This window comes from Leguminivora glycinivorella, chromosome Z (genome assembly GCF_023078275.1).
Source record: "Leguminivora glycinivorella isolate SPB_JAAS2020 chromosome Z, LegGlyc_1.1, whole genome shotgun sequence".
Lineage (NCBI taxonomy): Eukaryota > Metazoa > Arthropoda > Insecta > Lepidoptera > Tortricidae > Leguminivora > Leguminivora glycinivorella.
In genome coordinates this window covers 47,488,525-47,510,962 of record NC_062998.1, presented here as the reverse complement: position 1 = coordinate 47,510,962, position 22,438 = coordinate 47,488,525, and the positions used below count along the sequence as shown (strand labels likewise).

Here is a 22,438-nt window from a genome sequence, read left to right as displayed (position 1 = left end):
TTTTATACATAAATTTAATTAAATAGTATTTATTAACAACACATTACAATAAATACGTAGAAAAGAGAATTTCTCTCTAACGTGAAGCACACCATCCTTCTTGCATTCATTACCATGCAAAGAAATTCATAACTTAAAATGATTGATGACTAATGATTAATAATTTACAATAAAACAATTTGTGATCACCCTATATGGAGCGTGACGTCAAATTGACGTCATCGGCACGAAAAGTACGCTCCCTGGAAATTGTAATTTTATAAAAAGCTCTTAAGCATATAATTCAATATATTTCAGTGAATAGGTGACTTTTGGTTACCTTCTTAAAAACCAAACTTATTGAGACGAGTTCCCTGAGTGGAGGTGGTCCTTGTCATAAAATCTTCACTTAACCGGTTACGTACAGATGTAATGCGAAAAGATTTTCCTTCGTATTCGTCGTATTGTCACGGAAACGTACGAACATGTCATGCTATTTCAGTCAGTCTCAGTACAAGACGTATTGACACTGTCTGAACTAGCATGACAAATACGGAAATAAGAAAGAAAAATAAGGAAGGACTTTTCGCACGACATCTATATCTGGGCATTTTCGCGAGAACAATCACCAATTTTTTTTTCTAAGTTAGGTAAATTTTAAATTTTTCCTACTCAGAATCACGAGCCCTTTCGATCTAGGGCAAATGTGTTGCTTAACTTCAAACCTGGGTAAATCCATTCTGCTTTAAGGTTGAATATATAAAAAATATAGTACCTATGATCTGAAACATATTCAACCTTATAGCAGAATGGATTTACCCAGTTTTGAAGTTAAGCGACACAAATAACAACAGACAAAAAAATGGTCCTTAAATTTTTCCATTCTGTAACTGCTGTACAAAGTGTTCGAAAAATGGTAAAGAAATGGAAAAAAATAATTTGGGACGCTTTTTTTTACCTAGTAGGATCGAAAGGGCTCGTGATTCTGAGCAGTAAAAACATTAAATTTACCTATTTTAGAAAAAAAAAGATTTTGAATCTTTTTTCGCGAAAATGCCCATCTATCAAAAATGTACCGTAATTATAAAACCTCAGTGCATATAATTACCAGAGAGCGGAAGTACGGACATGTCGCAGCAGTAGCTCGTTGAGCATACAGTTGTCGTTGTGTGCATGCGTGATGACGACTCGCTGGTCGTTCGCATGTGAATAGAGACATGAAAATATTGCGCTTGTATTGCGTAATAGCCCAATAAGAGTGTCCATCTATTAGTGTGCGTGGGTTCGAGAACTTGCGACAGGCGTTTACAAATCGCCCGACATGTCAAATTTCCTTCCTTGCTATAATCTGTGTTAAAAATCAATTTAAATAAGAAAGTATCCTCAAATATATTAATTTAGCATTCCATACCCTACAGGGTTAATTTAATTGTAAGAGCTAATAGTTAATATACGTATTTTGTCGGTTATGTTATAGTTACATCCCCATTTGATAACGAACTTTGTATTTTTTAATTTTACATTTTACCAATAAATGAGTATACTTCATTCAATTGTTTATATTGTAACCTCTGCCCAGTATCCAACTGGACCATATTATTAGTAAAATAATATTTATAATTTGACAATTTTAACTTATCATTCATGTCAAGCAGACATATATAACTCCGTATAGACAGATAAAGTCTAAGAAAAAAACGTACCTCAGTACCATACAGAAAAAGGTACGGTGGCCTAGATGGCATTACACCTTTGGGGTACGCTCAGCTAAATGGCGCTAATATTAATATTTGACATTTTAACACATATCAAGCTAAGAATATGTGCCAAATTGTCAAAACTGAGGTTCAAAAGTTTTAAGGTTATGTCGAGAGATGGCGGTCTATGCACTGTGATTACATATTTTACTTCGACAGTAACTCTCTATAATACTCGATCCTCTTTAATGTCAAGTTAATGGACTATAAGAGCCCAGAGCCGCCAGACCTTCCTCATTTTCTCAAAGATGAAACTTTGGGATAATACAGGGTGATTCATGAGTCGTGAGCAGGAGTGAACAGGGTACTGGGGAGGGTCACACTGAGCAACTTTCATAATGGGGCAACACTAAATTGTGTTTTTTTTTTAACTATGACTTAATTGATAGTTAATCATCAATTAAGTCATAATTAGAACGTAATTGATAATTAGCTATCAATAAATACTTATCAATTAAGTCATAGGAAAAATAATCACAATTCAGTGTTGCCCCATAATGAAAGTTGCTCAGCGTGACCCTCCCCAGTACCCTGTTCACTCCTGCTCACGACTCATGAATCAGCCTGTATACATGTACGTAGAGTATCAACGTTTAATGTCTGCATATTACCTAATTACGGCCGGCGAAATGATGATCATCAAATCCTTACAGTCCTTTCTATTACATATATAAAAATCAGCCTCAGAATTTAAGGAAAGTTAGTGTTTTTTAAAAAAAAACTATCGCAAAAAAATGGCCGACGGGCCGAACTAGGTAATATGCAGACATTAAACGTCGATACGAACTCGATTATCCCAAAGTTTCATCCTTGAGAAAATGAGGAAGGTCTAGCGGCTCTGGGCTCTTAGTCATTGTTAAAGTAGAAAACATTTAATCCTGTACCGAGAGATTGCACTCTATGCAGTGCGTCTAAACATATTACTTTGACAATAATTCTCTAACTATACTCAATCCTCAACTATGGGAACAAATCAAATTATTTTTAACAAATATTTTGATTTGTGTTTTTTAAGCAGTCACACTACTATATAAGGTCCTAATTTATTAGTTGCAGATATTTTAACACATGATACTTTACATTAAAATAATTAACTTTAAATATAAATTAAGAAATCTTTTCATGTAACTTTTTTGATTTCATTTTCCTAACAAAAAAATTAATTATAATTTCGTCTAAAAAAATCATCATGTGCATTATCACATGTCACAATAACACTGTCTATCATGTCAACAATTGTTTGTTGTAAATGTCGTAAAGGTTCGGCGGAAAAACTGCACATGTCATTGAAGTGGCCAGTTACAGTTAAGTGGTACGTAAAAGAGGTACTAGAATCTGTTCAATGAGTTTTCATTTAATAATCACATAAACAGGGTGTTTTTACGTAGCAAATTTGTTTTTCCATTTTCTCCAAAAAAACATCGTAAAAGCTATAATGTTTCACGGTTTAATATACTCCAGAGACCGAGTACTATCAGCTGTAAAAATATCTGCATCTAATAAATTAGGACCTTATATACCATGAACCCCTAGGCCACCTCGCCACGCCTCGCGAGGTGGCCTAAGGGTTCATGGCGTTAGCCCGGATTGCTAAAGACGCCGGTTTGAATCCGGCCTTCACCACTGGTGGTGCTCGTCATTTTTTCTTTATATGACATCTTATTTCGATTTTTAATATACTCAATCCTCTTTGTTGTGCATTTGGCCATTGAAGTGTTTTACATAGCGGTGTGCTAATGAGAACGCACACTGGCATTTTATCCCGCCACGCGCCGCCTGTGCAAGTGCCTAGGCATGTCACTGTCATTATTCGTATGTGAGAGAGAGAAAAATCATATCATCTTCTCGCTCTCACGTTAGAAATTCTTTTTCTGTGCAATGGACTAATAGGGTGGCGCCATTTGTCATAGCTTTTGAGTGTGACTCCTAATTGTCGCACTAGTGCGGCAAAATAGCGCCATTTACCGTAAAGACTATATTATTGGTAGGGGCGTAATAAAACAAGGAGTTATTTAATTTCTTTAATTACATTTTGTTTCAAGGTACAAGTACATAAAACCGCATACTTCCGCGCTAAAGCGCAAAACAATGTTAGCCATGTCAAAACTATTATTTACAATAAAAACTATGTTCGATATATCGAAATGCATTTACATTTTACATATAAAATTATAGGCATCTTTGCCTATACTCGCCGCAATACTAACGGCTGACTGATGGCATATTGCCATCTCTTTCTTGCTAATGGAAACCCAGTGAGATAGAGAGGGATAGTACTATAAAATCAGTCGCCACTTTGTATTGCGGCAAGTATAGTTACGTGGCGTAGTCAAAATCGACCTTTCAATTTAGAAGATCGTGACTTGGGCCTTAACCTTAGTACATACAATAGCTGAATTCGTCTTTTACTACATGGTAAAAACGGTCTAAAAACGTTGTAATATTTCCATACTATCACATACAGACATGTATACGACAGATTCCTACCAAAATAGCTAATTTAGCTTAATTATAGTTTACCTACTTCCAAAATCCGGCAGACAGTGTTGTATGGAAATAGGACATAATATACCTATAAAGGTATTCTAGTTATTGCATGTTCTAAGGCCGTACTAACTATTTGCACTTAGTTTTTGTAAGCATTGTTTGAGCGAGCCTTCTGAAACTGCACATCATAGGCTTTTAACTGAAATGCGTAGAAAAATGTAAATAGTTTTATTACGTCATAACTAGAGTTACTTAGTTCTCAATTTCTTGGTGACACTACTCTATGTTTAAACTGTTGTGTGGACGAATAGAGAAGTTGCTTTTCAAAAAGGCTTATTTTTCTACGAAAACATGAGAGGCCTTTTGAAAAGACAGTCCTCAATTTAATATGTCAGTTGCATTCTGTTTAAAAATACTATGACATAGCTTAACGTAGTCTAAAGGTAAGTAAAGTAAAGGGACAAACGAACTTTATCGGCTTGATAAATTTAGAGTACGTTTATGAATAAGGGGGTAAGCATATGAGTAGCATTTCAGATGACTCATTCAAGCATTGCTAACCGTATATCAAGTAATACGTAGGTAATTGAGCTAAATCGGGTTCTATTTCAAGTAGTTTGTAGCATATCTTTAATGGCACAATGTTCTCGTTCTTCAGAAATATTGTATAGGAATTTATAATCCATACGAAAAGGTACCAGACCAATTTGATAATAAAACTTTATAGCAAGTACATAATACAGGCGCGGATCCAGCTTCGTGCCCGGGGGGGTCACGGGGTTCACGTGGTAAAGGCCCAGGCCCCAGAGGGGGGGTCACGTGGTCTATTTGTATGGCCAACCTAGGCTCCAGGGGGGGGTCATGACCCCCATGACCCCCCCCCTGGATCCGCGCATGCACATGGCACTGTGGTCCCACCAAAGGTGAGTAAACTGTGAGCTATCGGCTATAAAAACGAACAAAAGATAGTCCCGGTTAATAAAAGAGAGAGCGAGCGATTTGTAGCTCATAGCTTGGCTACGAACTAACTTGCCTGCGCTATCATCGCGTCTCTTTTATTTACACGGGAGCGACCATCTTTTGTTCGTTTTTATAGTCTAGTTCATAGCTTACTCGGCCCTTGGTGGGACCAGTACCTTAAGCTAATCGCAGCGGACTGGGTACATTTCGTCCATTGATGTGAAACATATTTAAGTTGTAGAATTTATTTCCTACGAAAAGGATAAGTACTGTCAAACTACTCCGCAGTAGGACCCGCGCTTCTGGCCATGCTTTATATGCATGTTAGATAGGTACCTTATCTTATGGAGTATCACAAATACATTTCGTATTTTATGCAGCTAACTTTCATAAACCTAACGCACTTTACCTATTATAGGTATTATAGATCTCCTATTACTATAGCGAATATATTTACAAAATTAGATGGCAAACGAGGGTTTGGTCAAATAACAAGACTTATACTAATATTTTACTTTACACTATCATATTTGCATTTAAGGTCCATATTTGTGCTTCCAGCCTACGCCTGAAGTCAAGCGCAATATTTACTCTTATCGTCTTTTAAACTTTGCTTTATATATTTTTATATTTACATGTATATTTTATGTCTTTAATAAATAGCCGCATTGCTGTCTCACGTCTTCGAAGTTTGTAAAAATTAAAACAAAATACAATTATAGTACTCAATACTATTAAAATTATTTACTTTCTATTACTCGTACGGGGATAGTTAAAATATTTTTATATCGATTTCATCGTATTTATGTACAGGCTTAGACAAAAAAAGGTTCCAAACGAGCGGCAAGTTGCAAGCAAGATTGGTCTTGGTGGCGTGGAGTTTCAAATCCCTTATACACTTTATATAAAGGTTCCGTAAAGTTTAGGCATATAATGGGCATAATGCATACTTATAGGTTGGCAGGCAAGAACAAGTATGCATTACAAAACAACGTGTATAAAATGATGGCTTAAAACTCATCACGAAAATAATTTAATCGAAAGAGAAAGTCGACAGCTCGGCCACTTCCAATAAAGAAGTGCGACGCATGGGCTAGGTATAATGGCGCAGCTAACTTAACGCTTTAGTATTCACATAGTTCCGTGTTCCAGCCTTTAATATTTCATTTCGCTGGTCCCCATGTAATAAATCTAATTATCACAGTTTCATAATTAAATAACACTCCCTAAGTTAACGTATAAAAGAAAATAAACATAGCCTTCCTTATATTAAATTAATAAATAACTTAAATATACATATCAGTGCGTTAGCACCCAATAAAAATATTTTTACAAATTTTGTTTCATAACAGTTGCTTACACAGATGCAGTAAAAAAATAACAAAATGCTTTCACATTAATAACTAAATAAAATTCTTAAGTTGATGTGTTCCCAACAAACTAACACTAGCCATCACTCAAATGGCACGGAGCGCGCGAGCGCATTAAGTAAACAGTCACTAGCGAGAGATCAGTCCCGAGCACGTCAGCTCGCAGTCCGTAACATGCACCACCAGTCCACCACTCGTGGCAGTCCCACTGTACACACGTTACGAAACTCACACTGTCGTTTCGTTCTTGCGTAGCGGCTGCAGCTCTCTTTGCAGGTCGTTGTAGTACTCGTGGTCAGACATGGATTCCTCTTCCACCGAGCGCTGTGGCAGGTACTTGCTGGTGCCGGGCTGGGGCACTTCGCCACTCGCCCCACTAGCGTCACTCGCTAGCGACTCCAAAGGCACGGGTTCAGTGGGGATTCCCAGTGTTTGCGTGGGCACGTTCTCGTCGCTCATTAAGTATTCGGGATTGTCCACACACCGCTTGGGACCGAGCGCCACGAAGCCAGTATACCGCAAGTCCTTTTCCGGACTTTCGCCACTCTCGCCTATTAGATCCATGTACGTTGAGGCATTTTGGTTATGTTGCGGCGAAGGCATTAAATAATCATCCTCATCTAAAGGCAAGTTAAGCTTGAGGTTGCCGACTTGAGCCTCTTTTATCTTTGACATACTGTCGAAGTCGCCGCCGTCAGATCCCTCTGGCCGCTTCGTGTCGCGATATCTGGAGCTCGAACCGTCGGAGGCACATACTCCATTATTGTAGTAGTGCCTCATTTCGGGACCATCTGGATTTGGTTGATTGTACCTCAACATTTCGTGATCCCATGCTTCTGCTTTGGAACCTTCCGGAGTGACGCTTTCTGGGCCAGTAGCGTTGTGAGCCCAGGACGAAGAGGTACATGGCTTCAACGAGCTAGTTTGAGTCTCCACTCCAGCACTAGTGGCCGAGTTTGAAGTAACGGTGCCAGCACCTGACTTGAACTTTGGTTGGAGATACTCGTCTGCTTCTACGAGGGATTCGGGGCCTTCCATTGCCGATGATAGGTTCCGTATTAGCTCCTTTTCATCCTGAAACAAAAACATAGTCTCCTTATAGCATTCGTAGTCATGGTTAAGAGTGGTAAAGGGGCGAAAGTCTTAATGTCCAAACTAATATTAAAGTTTCTTATCGTGTTGTAAATTAAGGCAATGAATTAATGATAAAAGGGAGAACCTACTCTACTCCGATTTTTTATCAGAGAATACTTCTTTTTAATATGACAATTCAAGAATACATTCTTAATAAAACACATACAAAGAGCCAAAAACTTGTAAAAATGTTTACCTGTGAAGAATAGGATGGTAGACGCATAAACTTGTCTCCAGGAATGACAAGATATCGGCCGGGATCTCTCGCCATCTCTGCAAATGTGTCTGCCAGCTGCTTGAACGTCGGCCTGCTCTCAGCGTCCAGCATCCAGCACGACACCATTATGCAGTAAATGTCCAGCGTACAAATGCTCGGTTGAGGGAGTTTCAGTCCATTCTCTATCAAACCGGGCACATTTTTCGCATAAATATTCTCATAGGGACGAGCACCGTAACTTAAAATTTCCCATATAGTTACACCAAATGCCCATACATCACTTTTATGCGTAAATATCCTGTGCTGAATACATTCTAAGGCCAACCACTTAATTGGCATTTTGCCGCCGGCAGCTTTGTACTCAACTTCGTTTATATCTAATAGTTTTGCTAAACCGAAATCTGTAATTTTAACACAATTGGGAGTTTGTACTAGCACATTGCGAGCGGCTAGATCTCTGTGGACAAGCCTCTTTTCTTCTAGGTATGCCATACCTCGAGCAATTTGTGTGCACCAGTTTAGGAAAGCTTTAGATCCAATCTTCTCTTTGTGCGTTCGAACGTAGTCAAGGAGACAGCCCAGTGGCATCAGCTGAGTGATCAACATCATCTGACTGGTCATGCATACGGCAAGTAGTCGCAGGAGATTAGGATGTTCCACACTCGCCATAATATACGCTTCTTCTAGGAATTCTTTACTCGTGTTTGCGCCAGTTCCTTCCTTTAAAACTTTAATTGCAACTGGAACCTTCACATTTTCTCCTTCTGGAACCCAAACTCCTTTGTACACTTTACCAAAAGCACCAAATCCCAACATGCCTCCTCTTCGTAGCTCGGCTTCTTTCACAATTCGAAGTTTGGCAAGGTTGGGTTTGACATCAGTTGGACGAAGTGGTTCGTTGTCGTCACATCCAGTCAGAACCATTGTCATTTTTACGGCGTCTTTCTTAGCCTTTGCATTTTGCCTGCAAGTGTACCCGATAATAGCAAGAATCAACAGCAACACAAACGCAAATATAAATACGATTATGAGTACCGTTGGAGTCCTCGCCACTATGGGCGCTTTGACGCTGCTGGTCGCCGAACAATAAGGCTCGTCTATAGTATTCTGTAGCTGCTCGTCGAACAGTATTTTATTGGGCATATCCGGGGGGCAAGTGCTAGTGCAGTTGAAGGTTTGTTTGTTATCGATAGAATTTGATTCGCTTAAGAATACTTTCAGAGACTGGCATTTGATGCAGTCTGTGGAATCGGGACCGGTGCACCCGCGGCACTCGTGGTGGCACGGCGTGCACGTCCTGCTGTCAGTGTCCGTGAAATGATCGGTCGGGCATTCATCTTCACACTGATCACCACGTTTGAATCCGTTACAGACTTGACAGACTTGCTGGTGTATACCAAACCCGGTGCACTTGATGCAGAGAGGATGGCACTTTCGACAGACGATAGTGACTTTCCCTTCTAATGGCTTGACGTCCCCAACCCACTCGTTGTAGTACCCATCGGGGCACGGTTCGTATTCTCGGAGGCATTGTTCGACTGTTGCTTCGACGGTTATGATGGCCTTTTTACATGAATTGCAACCGTTTTCTCCGACGGTATTTTCGGGGCCGGTGCAGCCGTTGATGCAATTGGCGTGGCAAGGTAGGCAGGTGCCGTTTTCGGAGACGTAGCGCGACTCGGGGCACTTAGCTACGCAGTAAGGCCCGTCGCGCACGTGGCGGCAGCTCGTGCAGTCAGCCAATGTCGGCCCGCTGCAGCCATCGCGGCACTCGTGGTGGCACTTCTTGCACGTTTTCTCTCCAGACTTGTAAAGCCTGAAATGTGATAAAATTATGTTATTATATTCTGATAAACTACTAAACCTAGACTTCCGAGAGACATTATTGAAACATGATGTTGTACGTATGCTTCATGTTTTATGCCGATTGGGATATAAAGAAGTAAAAATTGTTTTGACGAGTTTAAAAATTAAGAGCGTATTTTTACGCCGGTATACGAATATTAATTGGCTGCCTTTGGACCAGACATATTCCACACGATAATTTGTGTGAATGAGAATTGTGCTTAGGAATGTATTGAAAAAGAAGTCGACATCGACAAGTATCTCGCAGTAATAAAGGATTTTGATTTGCTGATGATTCTGCAAAGTGTACCTAAGGACGTTTTCACATTATCCGATCCGATATCGGATGTCGGAAGAATTTCAATAGAAAAAATCCAAGATGGCGCCTGTAATGTATGGGATATGGGTCCGACATCCGATATCGGATCGGATAATGAGAAAACGCACTAATACCTATTACGTTCATAACAAGGAAGTATAGGATAATATCAACACTTGTTGAAGTGCTGTGAGCGGTAGATAGTGTGGCGATCAAAGATGAGTTATTCCTAGGAAATATTTTCAAAATGTTTAGAGAATTTTTGTCAAACAGAATACGGTTGCGAGCGATACAATTTTTTTCATATGACAAAGTTTTAGTTTTAGTAAATTTTCTACCATTAAATACATAAATATTTAGATGGCACCTAATAAAACAAGCCTACATACCCTGGCAAAACGCTGCAGTTTTGTAGGCAAGTCTCCTCAAACTTGTGGTTCTGGCAGGAGAGGCACTGGGCGGGGCCCGGCCCCCAGCACCCGTCGGCTGAACATTGCGGATGGCAAACCAAGTGATTTTTCTCTGTTGAAAAGATACTTGTTAAGGAAAGTAGACATAAAAGATCAATCGCTGAGCCAACTTTGTTAATAGGGTTAGTAAGAACAATTAAACCAAATGGTAATTCATTTCATTTATACTCTGAAAAATGTATTAAAATAAACTAGGAGCCAATCGTGAATAAAATATACTTGAAAATCACCGTGGAGAGATTTTCAGATATACTTTATAAACGATAAATACCTGTTTTAGTTTTAATAAAATGTAATAATTCATTCGCTTGCGTTTAACAAGAAATATTCGCAAAGGCAAAATGTAATACTAATTTAAACTATGACTCTACTATGAGGATCCTCAAATTCAACAAATCGCTATATGCTAAACTCACCACATGTAGCTAAATCGCCGTTGTGCTGGATGATTTGCTTGTGATCCTTCGATTTGACCAGTTTGTTCCATGCGATGTGATCTACAAAACAGAGGTCCTTGTTTTCCATTATCGCTATGGCACCGGAATTCACCCTCTTCAGTGACTTAAGGCCCAGGGATTTCAGCGACGTCTTTACGATGTAGAGAGAAGCGAATAGGTTTTCAACCACTTGCCGGCCTCCGATAACTTCCAGGTTTCGGAAATAAGAAAGACTTGTAAAATTAGGGTGATGCGCCTGCACGTTAAGGTAGCCCGTCACCTCACGCACTGTGCTGAACACCTCCAATTGGTCAGGGTTCATCTTCGGGTACCGTGCACCAAAGGAGTAATCTGGATTAACTTGCGAGAACCCTGTAAAAGTCATTTCCAATATCTCTATGGAGCCATCTATGATAGTGCAATCTTTAAAACTGTTAATGTTCCCAGAATGAATAGGCTTTTCTGCTCGGCAAGTCTTGGGGCATGTGACGTTGCAGGATATACATTCTCCGTTAACAGCTGTCTTATCGGGTGGACAACTTCTCACGCAGGCTCCCGTGTCTTTGAGAAGGTGTTCAGGGCAACTGCGAACACATGTAGCTCCGTACGCGTATTTCCCATTGGGATTAGGCTCCCATGAATACGTAGTGGAGTTGTATTTCTCCATTCTCGGACATTCCTGGGAGCATGTGCCTTCATTGTAAAAGTTGCGGCATGCGAGACACTGGGTAGGCAGCGGCCCGGTGCAGCCACCGGCACAAAACGTGTTGCAGCAGTCCCGCGGGTTCGGTCCGAAGCATCGCCCTTGTGCGCACTGAGGGCTGCATATGGTCTTGGAAAATTTTTGGCAATTCTTGGGCCCTTCTCCCCAGCAGCCTTGCGCGCAGCTCTCATCACACCGGGGACAAGCGCGCTCTGGCACTGAGAAATCGTAGGCATATACATATGTGGCGTTAGGACCCGTAATTATCTCCTCCCAGTTAATAGTTTTCACGTGACATAGGTTGAAATTATTATAGATACCGACGCTGCCGCGCAGTATGTCACGAAGGGCCGGCAATTCTAACGTAAAAGCGTTGGACATGGTGACCATGAGCGCGAACTCTTCGTCTCTCACGTTTAACTTGAACAGGGTCCGCCCACGAATAATTTGAAGCTGAGGTAATATTATCCTCGTCACGCTCACGTGGGAAATGAGCACATAGCCGGTCACCTCTCTGATATACTGCAGGAAGGACAAGTCCATCGTATCGTTCTGGAGCCATGTCAACTCGAGGTTTCCGTCTACGTATGTACAATTGGTGAAGCGGTCTCGAAGATTCCGGTAGTGCGTTTCGCGATTCGAAGGCACCGACATCCGGCCGTTGGTACCGATGCATACTGAAAAAAAAAGAAAACAGGTATTTTTAAATGAATCAAGATTGAATCATAAAGTGGCAATCAGTCAATTGATTAATCAATAAAATATAGGTTGTGGAAAAAAGTCCTTGAAGGATCATCGAGTTATGAGCAGTTTGCCTAACGAAGAGGCGGGCCGGTGTGGGCGGGCTCTAAAGCCAGTTTCCGCGACCACGATGCGCGCGCCGCGCTGCCGGCCGCGACCGAGCCGAGCGAGCAGCATCCAACGCCGCGCGATTTCACTCTCCGAATCGACGCGCGACGAACGAGAGTGCATGTATTACGAACTTCTGATAACTGCTAAACCAACCGCATTCACAAATTCTACTCAAAATTTACCGTTACGCGGCTTATTATTCTAACAGACAATAATACACAGTTGTACTATTTTCGATACTAAAGTCAAGACTAAGTTGGAATTCTGTTTTATTGTTTTGTAAATTAAACAACAATGTCAATTGTTAAATTCGGTTTATGGTTGAACCGACTCTTTGTACTTGTTATGACGGCGCACGCATGTTCCATAGCCGAGTATACGAAATTGTGAATTAGGTTCGGAATGTGTAGGTTGACAAACTAAAACAAAAAGTTATTTGCGTTTGATTTCATTCGACAAAGTATCCGCTTGCTGTTCTCTATCAAACATAAATGAAGACATTTTTATCGATTAAAATATGCGTCCTTAGATTTCGTAGCTTGTAGATATTTATTTATTTAACCTTTATTGCACAAAAGAAAACCTTAAAGTACAAAAGGCTAACTTAATGCCATAGGGCATTCTCTACCAGTCAACCTTTAGGTACTTTGTGGGCGGTGCTACACACATAAATATATACAAATACGAAGACGAACCATAATTGAGCTCAACATACACATTTACATTATGAATCTTTCATTCTGCCAGCGAAGAAAGCACGTAAAGATTTTTTAAATCCCACCTTATTTTGGATTTTTTTTTAATATTGAAGGGAAGCCGAAGAAGATATAAGAGTAAAAAGTACTCAGGTTTATTTATTTTGTATTTTTTGTTTATTATAACAGCTAGTACTTGCTCATACTCATTTTCCTATTATTTTATTATGCATGAAGATACCTACTCAAAAAAAAATATTTATTCGACAATGTCTCGTCTCGTCTCCCTCCACCTCACCTTAACGTCTACATTCAAACAAATGAACATTGAAAATATTTATTTTAGAATAGAGATGGGCCGAATATTCGGTAAATATTCGGTATTCGGCATATTCGGCAAGTTTTTAATTGTTCGTATTCGGCCGAATTATTCGGTTGCATTGCCGAATATTTACCGAATAAACAAAGTAAATAACTAATGAAGATCTTAAGTATTTCATTGGATAATACACTCCTATTTTAGTAGCTTTTTAAGGAACTGCTAAAAAAAGAGAAACCTATGCGTCAAAATATAAATACAATTGTTTTTTAAAAAAGTTAAAAAACCGTAGTTTAAGAGTTGAGAAGAATTCAGAGTTGTTTTAACTAAGTTTTAGTTATCCACTAAATCATAAAAACATAGTTGTAGATGGTTGTAGCAACATATGTAACGATTATCAATCATTTAATAGTTTTAATGAATCCCCTTGAAAAATATGGCGTAACCGAATATTCGGCCGAATGTTCGGTTCGGTAAGAGCTGAACAGAATGTTCTGCCGAATATTCGTATTCGGCAAAGTCCATATTCGGCCCATCTCTATTTTAGAACAAAAAACTATTTGTCACATTCCCAAAATTAAAGACATCAATACTTAAGTTGCACTTAACTACCTGCACACTTAAAGTGCCGAGGCATTTCTAAATCATAAGACAACGTCCGTTTTTTGTATTCACAGAACTAGAGGTATTCAAAAGGTAGAATTTACCTGGTCGTCCAAATAATAGAACGTTTTTTTAACCTATCCCGCGGTGTAGACAGTGTAGTGTTACCGTCATACGATCTCTCGAGAGGTTTTTAACTGCGCAACTAATATTTATACTTCAGGTAACGAAATGGGTTATTAACTAAACTGGTTGTAAGTGTAGAAGAATTTTTACTCCCATATGTTGGTACCTAATAAAAATGTGTGTTTCAGATTAATAAACTTTGGGGGAAACAAAGTAAATGATGTGGGGCTGTTTTGCATCTTGCATTTAAATATTATATGCTACTTGACCACGTTGACAAATATTTAAAAAGATGAGTTTTCAGAAATTTTACAATTTTATCCTTAATTATTATTAAATTTGTCTAGTATTCAATTAAGTCATCATTAATGTACGATGGTCAGATTTATCCTGAAACTACGCTGGAAAACGTACGTCGTGAAAATGAAGTACCTACACGTATAATTTCCAGATGATTAAATTGTAACATGTAGACAAACTACTGTACACAGTGTACACGGATGGGAAAGCAATAAAGGTCTAACAAACTCGAAATCTCCATTGGAATGTATCTTCCATTAAAACGGGTACATCGACCATCGGCGCGTGTTCGGCCGAAGGTGTTAATGAGTTTTGCCTACATTCCGAGTCGCTATGGAGATCCTAGTGCATAAAACTACATGCATAATTAAAATAAAGCTTTCAAAAATGACACATAACGACGCGTGGGCATTTAAAAATCGCTTTAAATTTCGAATAATACATCGAAGGTTTACGTAAGTTGGTTGGGTTACCTCCCACGTGATAGCGCGGCGAAGTTTGAGAGTCTCTCGGTGTTGGGTGGTTGGTTGGTGATGTATGGTTGTTGGATTCGGCTCGGTTGGCCTGTGGGTAGAAATCCGGACGCTCGACCCGGTTACCGATGACACGGGAGATAATATTGAGCCCGCGTTGCGCTCGCTGACTCTGATGCAGCTGATATTATGAGTATGACACGTATCAACAAAGCCTATAGGATTTGTAGTAACATTGTAACTAGAAAATGTTTTACCACGGATGTGTAAAGAATCTATAACAATGGACTTAAATTTATTAAGTGATAGGGTTCCCATAATAAAAAAATAGATAAAAAACCAAAGAAGATAGTCAATGTTACAATAAAATATAAGTACCTAAATAGGTAATAGAATATACCACATTTGCAGAATATTGTAAAACCATAAGTAAAAGTTGCTACCTTCTTATTAATGCAATAAAATAAGCAACCGTGGTAGACTTTAGTCGGATTAAAAATTCATCAACTCTACGTAAAAACAAGTCGCGTCACTCGCGTCGAACGTGGTCCAAATTTACAAATGAACAGCCGCTGCGCTGCGCTTAAAACCCCTTTTGAAAATACCACAGTTATACATTTCCAAAGGAATACGTGAACAAGTTTAGAAGGCAGTGTTTTTCTCGGGCCGATCTTTCCCATTCCCCTTAACTGTCCCTGGCGTGGTAGCACTGCGACAGGTTTGTCGCTCTGCGAACGATCTTTTTATCCAGTTACTTGAATTCTGAAGCGCTGGAACCAGTTTTCGCCTTCACCACATTACTGTGCTAACCGCGCCTTTCACTGTAATTCGTCATTGCGAGCGATTACATTGTCGCGTGCGACGATCTTTTGTTTTTGGCTATCGAAAGAAACCTTCGATGGACGTTAAGATTTAAAAATATCGAGGATTAATGCCTGCAAGCCAGTATTTTTCCATGAAAGTGAAATATTATAAATTTTACGTTCTTGCGCAATTTTTGTCGCCATAAATGCACTTGTGTATTGAGGGTACGTTACAAGTTTATGCAACCCCGGTTAATTATGAACGACAGGGACTTAATGCGAATATTGTAAGTGCGTATTGCACAGTCCGCAATTTTCATACAACATGTAGATTTCGGCAAATATTAAACACGAAAACAAGAACAACACACTAATAACTTAATAAACCAAAGTCAGCTAAGTTATTCGGCACAATATATCATCAAATTAAATTAATAAATCAATTGTATCGATTTCTAAGCGGCTATAACATTCCAATGTATCCAATAATAAATTATTGACAAATGCCTAACAATAAATCACAAGCTGTTGTATTAGGTACTAGAGCGTATAGCTTAATTTATGTGTTTTATGACATTATAAGCTAGCTTCCTCCATCTTTATGACATGATTGAGCAGTTCAACTGAAGTTAAACGATACTGGCAGCTGTCATCCCATACCTACGGAAACACAATACACGTTGATTTTCTATATAACCAAATTAAATCCACATACAGTAATTCCACTTAAACTATGCTGAAGTTGTATTAAGGACAAAGGCTTCATAATTTCTGCAGGCACTGAGAGCCCACATTACGGGAATGTTTCTCTGTCATTCTAATTACGCTTTAATTAAAATACCTATCTTTATAAAAGAGAAAGATGGTCGTAATTTGCGAACTCCCCTCTCTCCCCTTTGTTCCCTTCTAACGTTCTTGACCGTTGCTGGCATGTTCAAATGATTCCCTCCCTATTCTATATTTCCAGTTCTATATTTCAAGTTATATGAAGCGCCACAAAAATACTAAGTCAATGTTTTAGGCGTGAATATATACATGTAAATTGCCACGATTGGACATCATTCTAGAGGTTAAAGAAACTAGATGTTATTTTTAGTATAATTAAGCTGATTAGTTTGATGTGGCCGTTACTGGAACTAGTTTCGAGATTTGTCAATAAGATACAGTGAGTATGGGAAATGGACTCTTAATGAGCCGTTAATGTGTATAACAAATAGGCAAGACATTTGGTGATATATTGGTGTTATATGTACGTATTGTAGGTACTCGAATTATTTGTGAAGTTTATAATAGGTACAAACCGACTTGGCAACATTTTTGTGTGTCTGATGGCTGGAGCACTCCAGCGAATGTTATTTCCTGAATTTCTGATTATTAATCGCCAGGCGCTTAATCTCGCAAGTAGGTTGACATTGACAATATTCCATAAATAAATAAATAAATTATGTCTCAAGAACTCTATCCAGGAAACCTCAAACCCTATTCCCTTTATACTTATCAAACACCAGTACCGATTGTCAATGCATCTTGTGTAGGCAATAAAGAATTAATGTTTGGCAATGAATAGTATGTCTGTATTTTTTTTAATTCATAGCACCTAATTAAGCTTAAGTAAGACGATTGATTCGCAGTGTCGCTTTGTTAATCCCCTTAGACTTTAACTTCCTATTACACTTCTTAGAAAATCAGCTTGCAAGTTATTTTCCTAGTTCTAGTTATACAAATAAGTAATGGAATTTGAACTTGTTACATTTCCCCCTGTTTAAGAATATTTAGTCGTCATGGACAAGTAGATAAGACTTCTGCTTAAAGGCTTCGATCTCCCCCCCGATTTGATGTAGCGGATGCAATATAGCTATTCGGTAAAAATCTGATTGTCATGTGACGTCATAACTTTTTACTGGGAAAACATATCACATCAAAGTAGAATTGGGTAATTGCAACCTTCACAAAATCTCTTAAAAAAATTGACAAACGCTCGCTAAAATTCAATTGAAAGAAACATCTCTGTGATATCTACTTGTAACTTTAATTTTATTTCTTACATTCCTTTTGGCTATACATTTTAAATTGTATTTTGATATGTGTGTACAAATGTAAATGTTGCCTAAGGACATTTTCAGAATTTGGGACCCTCGGTAAATTAGCTTAAGTTGTTAACAAAAATTAACTCACTGTTAGTTTTGTGACGACAATGAAGCATAAAATCTGTCTAAACATTTACTTTTTTCACATTCTAAATGTAGATTATTGCTTAAAGTTTACGTAATTAACACAAAAATTTTATTTTTATAGAAATTTCATGCTTAGTTATCGTCAGATACCTGACAATGAGTTAATTTTTGTTAACAACTTACGCTAATTGGGGGGTCCTAAATTCTGAAAATGCCCCGAAATGAAAACTTTATTTATCCCAAAATCAGAAGGTTCTAGAGAGGAAAAGTTCTAATTAATAAATGCCATCCAAGAAATGCGGCAGGCCATATGTATCGATATTAGAATGCATAAATATTACATTAGCCCGTCAGATTTCCGTTCACATGACTGTACCATTCCTTGGCATAATGCATTGGCATTGGTAATAGGTCATTGAAGATATTTCCGCGTAATCACATGTAGAACTTATTTACAATCTTGCAGAAACCTTGATGTTATTATTCCTAGGTATTATATACTGTATAAAAACAGAACCGGTAAAGACTAAGATATGTGGCGTTTTCAAGAAAAGGGTACATTGTCGTTTGAGCTAAAATATAAACTAAACTAGAAAATTCGTCCTTATGGGAAGCGTCTTGTTACAAAGATGTGTGGATCCATTAGCTAGGTGTCAGTTGCTTTATTATATTTTGTAAGGGAATATTTTGAAATGAATAGAATAGCGTAATATTATCCTACACGTGTAAGATTTTAATTTAATAAAATGCCATGAAAATATTCCATGAGCTATAAAATAAGCTTTTAGACAAGCTTCAGACATTGATATGAAAGCCTTAACTCGAGATAAACTTGATATTACATTACTTATTAGATTACCTAAGTACATGTTTACACTGGTTCCATTGATTTGGGACATTTGTTGTAAACTGTACCTACTTCATTTGTCGATTTAAATATCCAAACAACCTTTTCAAATGAGTCCTAGACTTTATAGCAATTCAATTTAAAAGTTTGTGACTGAAATCGCATCCAAACCGTTCAAAAACGAGTCTTCGAATGTAATTCGTAAAAGCTTAAGTAGTAGGTATACGTATCTATAAGAACCTAAGCAGATGGTTGCATTAATATCTAATCATGGTCTAAAGGCCGCGATATCCTATGACATACTTGTAACATGCAATATGCATCAAGTATGGCTTGTTGCTAACTTACTAGTCACTTATGCGCATACCAAACCACTTTATTACAATCACATTATGCTTTCCTGGGTATCATTAAGCTTGGAATTCATGTGACAACATACTTAATTATTCAACAGCTTTATTAAAACTACTGAAATTCTGTCGGATAGTAAATCAGGAAGATTTATGATATGTCTTTACAGCGCTTGTATAACAATAACAACTTGTATTATTCTAGTACCCACATTTACCTCATATATTTAGGTGTAATAATCTTGTTTTGTCCTATTTAATCACACTTATTTTATAAGTTTCCCTCAACGCAAGTTAATTCTTAAGCCTATTAGTGGTACCTTACCTATCTTTGTTGTAATATGTAGGTTGTTAAGTAGGTATAAAGATCGAATTAAAAGTAATCGTGTAAGCATATAATAACGCCATCAATATTTTAAGATATTTAAGTTAAAAAGTAAGCCTAGAACAATAATTTCGACTGAACATTTTCGCGTTGTAGCGTGCTTTGGTTGATGAATGATGAACTTCATAAGTTCGCATCACGCTTGCGATTGATCTTTTAGACTAGGTTACATACCCTTCTCTCATATTTGTGCACGGCGGTGTTAGGTACTGACACCGATGTTTTGGCGTTGACACCATTTTTAATACCCTAATGCCACGTCCTATGTTTAATTCTGAATGATTTTTGTTGCATTACGTTAAGTTTAAATAATTTAAATAAATCATTAACGCGTGCATGCATTAATGTGCTTGCTATAAAAATGTGGATTGTGTCTTTTACAAAGTTACTCGACAATTAAATGAGGACATTAGCGATTGAATATTGAACGTTTGCGTCACTAGTTGTTTTTAAATATTGTGCGGAACAGCATTCCGCTCCGGCCATTAGGGTTATTGCGTTTTACTTGTAAGTCATTATTTGACGACTAATTTGTATGACAGAGCTACGAGAAGATTTGTTTTAGATAATGTGTAAAACAGTTTTATCTCATATGGAGCGATATTATGAGACAAAGAGACGCTACAACTACGATGTAATTTAAATAGAATCAGAGCAAGCTAAGTTGACAATATTTTTATTAGGTTTGGTCTTGCTTTTCACATGTTGAAGCTTAGTTAGTCTTTTAAAAGTAAGGCCTGTACAAACTGTGTCATCAAAATCGTTGCGATGTCAACTTAACTTAGCCTGACTGTACGCCTGCTCAGTTTTTTATGTGTCATGTTTAATTTGCTTATTTTGCTATCCCGAGGCTATTAATCGCCGAGAAAATTATTCTTACCCAGTTTCACGAATGTTAATTGTATTTTAAATGCCATTCTCCAGTAATTCCTTAAGGAACATCTCCGTCGAGTTTAATGTCGACCATTTAACGTCTCGAGTAGAGTATCTCAACGGTTCTTCGTCCCTCTCTCTTCCACAGGTTCGTCGGAGAAGAGCGGTGTTTAATTGTTTTGTTCTTAAACCTGCCTGTGTACTTGCCTTAGGGCTGTTCATTGTCCAACCACAGAATATATAATAGTACAAGTACAGAAGGCCCACTGCTTTGATGTTCACGAAATGCCGCCTTTTTAAATGCCTACAAAATTCTAACAAAGAAACGAGCCGCACGTGCGCAGCGTCGGATGATAGGGTTGCCTATGGTTTAAAACGAATTAATTCTCAGATAAAATGTTATAATATATTTTCGTCTTGGGTACTTTCTAGGTATATATACAGTATTTATATATTTTTGTTTAAGCCTTCAGTATCACAAGCCTTATTGAACTTTTCCGTGGGACTTAATAAATAAGATCTGTGTAAGATGGTCCTATTTTATTCATTATGTCTACTTAACTATGCATTATTAGCCATTCCACATGTGGAAATCGCATATGAACCTTAAAAAAACTCGCGACGTAAAGTAACAATAGAAAGTGCGAACGTGCGTTCCGTGAGAACGCGCGCCACCCCTGATTAGGCCGCGAACTCGCGGCCGCCAGCATGTACTTGTAGCGCGGCGATTCAATCGCGGAGTGAGCCGCCCCTGGTCCAACTTGATGTGGACAGTACGATGTGCAGATAATACATTCTGGAGATGGGATAGAAGGCTACTTTTTTCGTAAAGACATTAACAAGTCAAGGAGCGAATTTCAAAAAATGTTCCTCGATTGATAGCTGTTACCAGTTTAGCTGGGAGGAGGTAAGATGACTCGCTTGCTCTTGTATTATAATAATAGAAGAAGGAGGACTGAAAATGTATACATATCGAACTCGGAACTACAAAATATTCTGAATCGTGTTGGAAATGATGCTGAAGATCTTACAACAGCTACGAACAGATACCTAGGACAGGATAAAGTCGTAAAACTCCTCGTGATAATACTAATGACGGAGTAAACAAAAGCTACCAAGATAGAAAACGGAAATCTAGCGACGTTTTAAAGCTTGAGGCTTGATTTAAACATATTTTGAATTGAAATTAATTAAAGTATCTTCTACAAAAACTAGGTACTTATGTTTGCCTCTGTGTTCTACACCTTTAATCACCTCAGAAAATGTACCTACTCGTAACTACGACCATAAGGAATAATACGTGGAAAAATGTAAAATTATTTCCCTGGCGCTTGTCAGTTAATGGGGGCCCTTGCGCACACGCAGTGAAGCCAGCTTCGCTATATAAGGCGCTGTTGGTTCTAGATAAGAGTTGTTTATCTTGGAGCGATTAGCGTTTACTCCACTTTATAACTTACTATTATGAAGAACTCTTTTAAGTATGCACTAGCTCGCATAAAATGGTAATAACAATATTGGAACTTGGAACGCATTAACTGGAACAAAACTAAACAAGCTTTTTTACTCTTTTAGTGCATAAGGAAATTATGAGAGTCTACTCGTAGTACTAAAAGTTTTAATAAAGAAAAACCTCATTGGTATACAAACAATATAATATACTAGTCGTTAATCTGCATACTTATTAAGCTCTGCCTACATAGAAACTTCGGGAAAAATATAAGTCGAACATACTGATATGCTTTTTTGGTGACTTCTTTGGGTTACCTTATTGAATTCGATAACATTACGAATTTTTTATAAATAATAATGACAATGCTATGTTGTGTAGGATGTTAAGAATCATTAAAAACAGTACAGAAATGTGAAAATAACGTACGCGCCATGTCAAGACTTCAAGAGCGAGACTTTTAAAAGTGGTCATTTTTAATTAAAACAGGTAATTTACTATATAACATACCCA

The 22,438-nt window shown here is 38.1% G+C and overlaps 1 protein-coding gene across 2 annotated transcripts in view; it reads right to left on the bottom strand.

Annotated features, from left to right (window-relative positions):
• Positions 1 to 5,069: 5,069 nt before the first annotated feature.
• Positions 5,070 to 22,438, bottom strand: part of LOC125240894 (epidermal growth factor receptor) — a 132,626-nt gene continuing 115,257 nt past the window's right edge. For both annotated transcript variants that reach the window (XM_048149049.1, XM_048149048.1), the window contains exons 2-5: positions 10,955 to 12,355; positions 10,458 to 10,590; positions 7,884 to 9,720; positions 5,070 to 7,627 (exon numbers count right to left, since the gene is read on the bottom strand). In XM_048149049.1, coding sequence (XP_048005006.1) covers positions 6,782 to 7,627; positions 7,884 to 9,720; positions 10,458 to 10,590; positions 10,955 to 12,355 — 4,217 coding nt within the window. In that variant the 3' untranslated portion in view covers positions 5,070 to 6,781. The remainder of the gene's footprint in view (positions 7,628 to 7,883; positions 9,721 to 10,457; positions 10,591 to 10,954; positions 12,356 to 22,438) is intronic.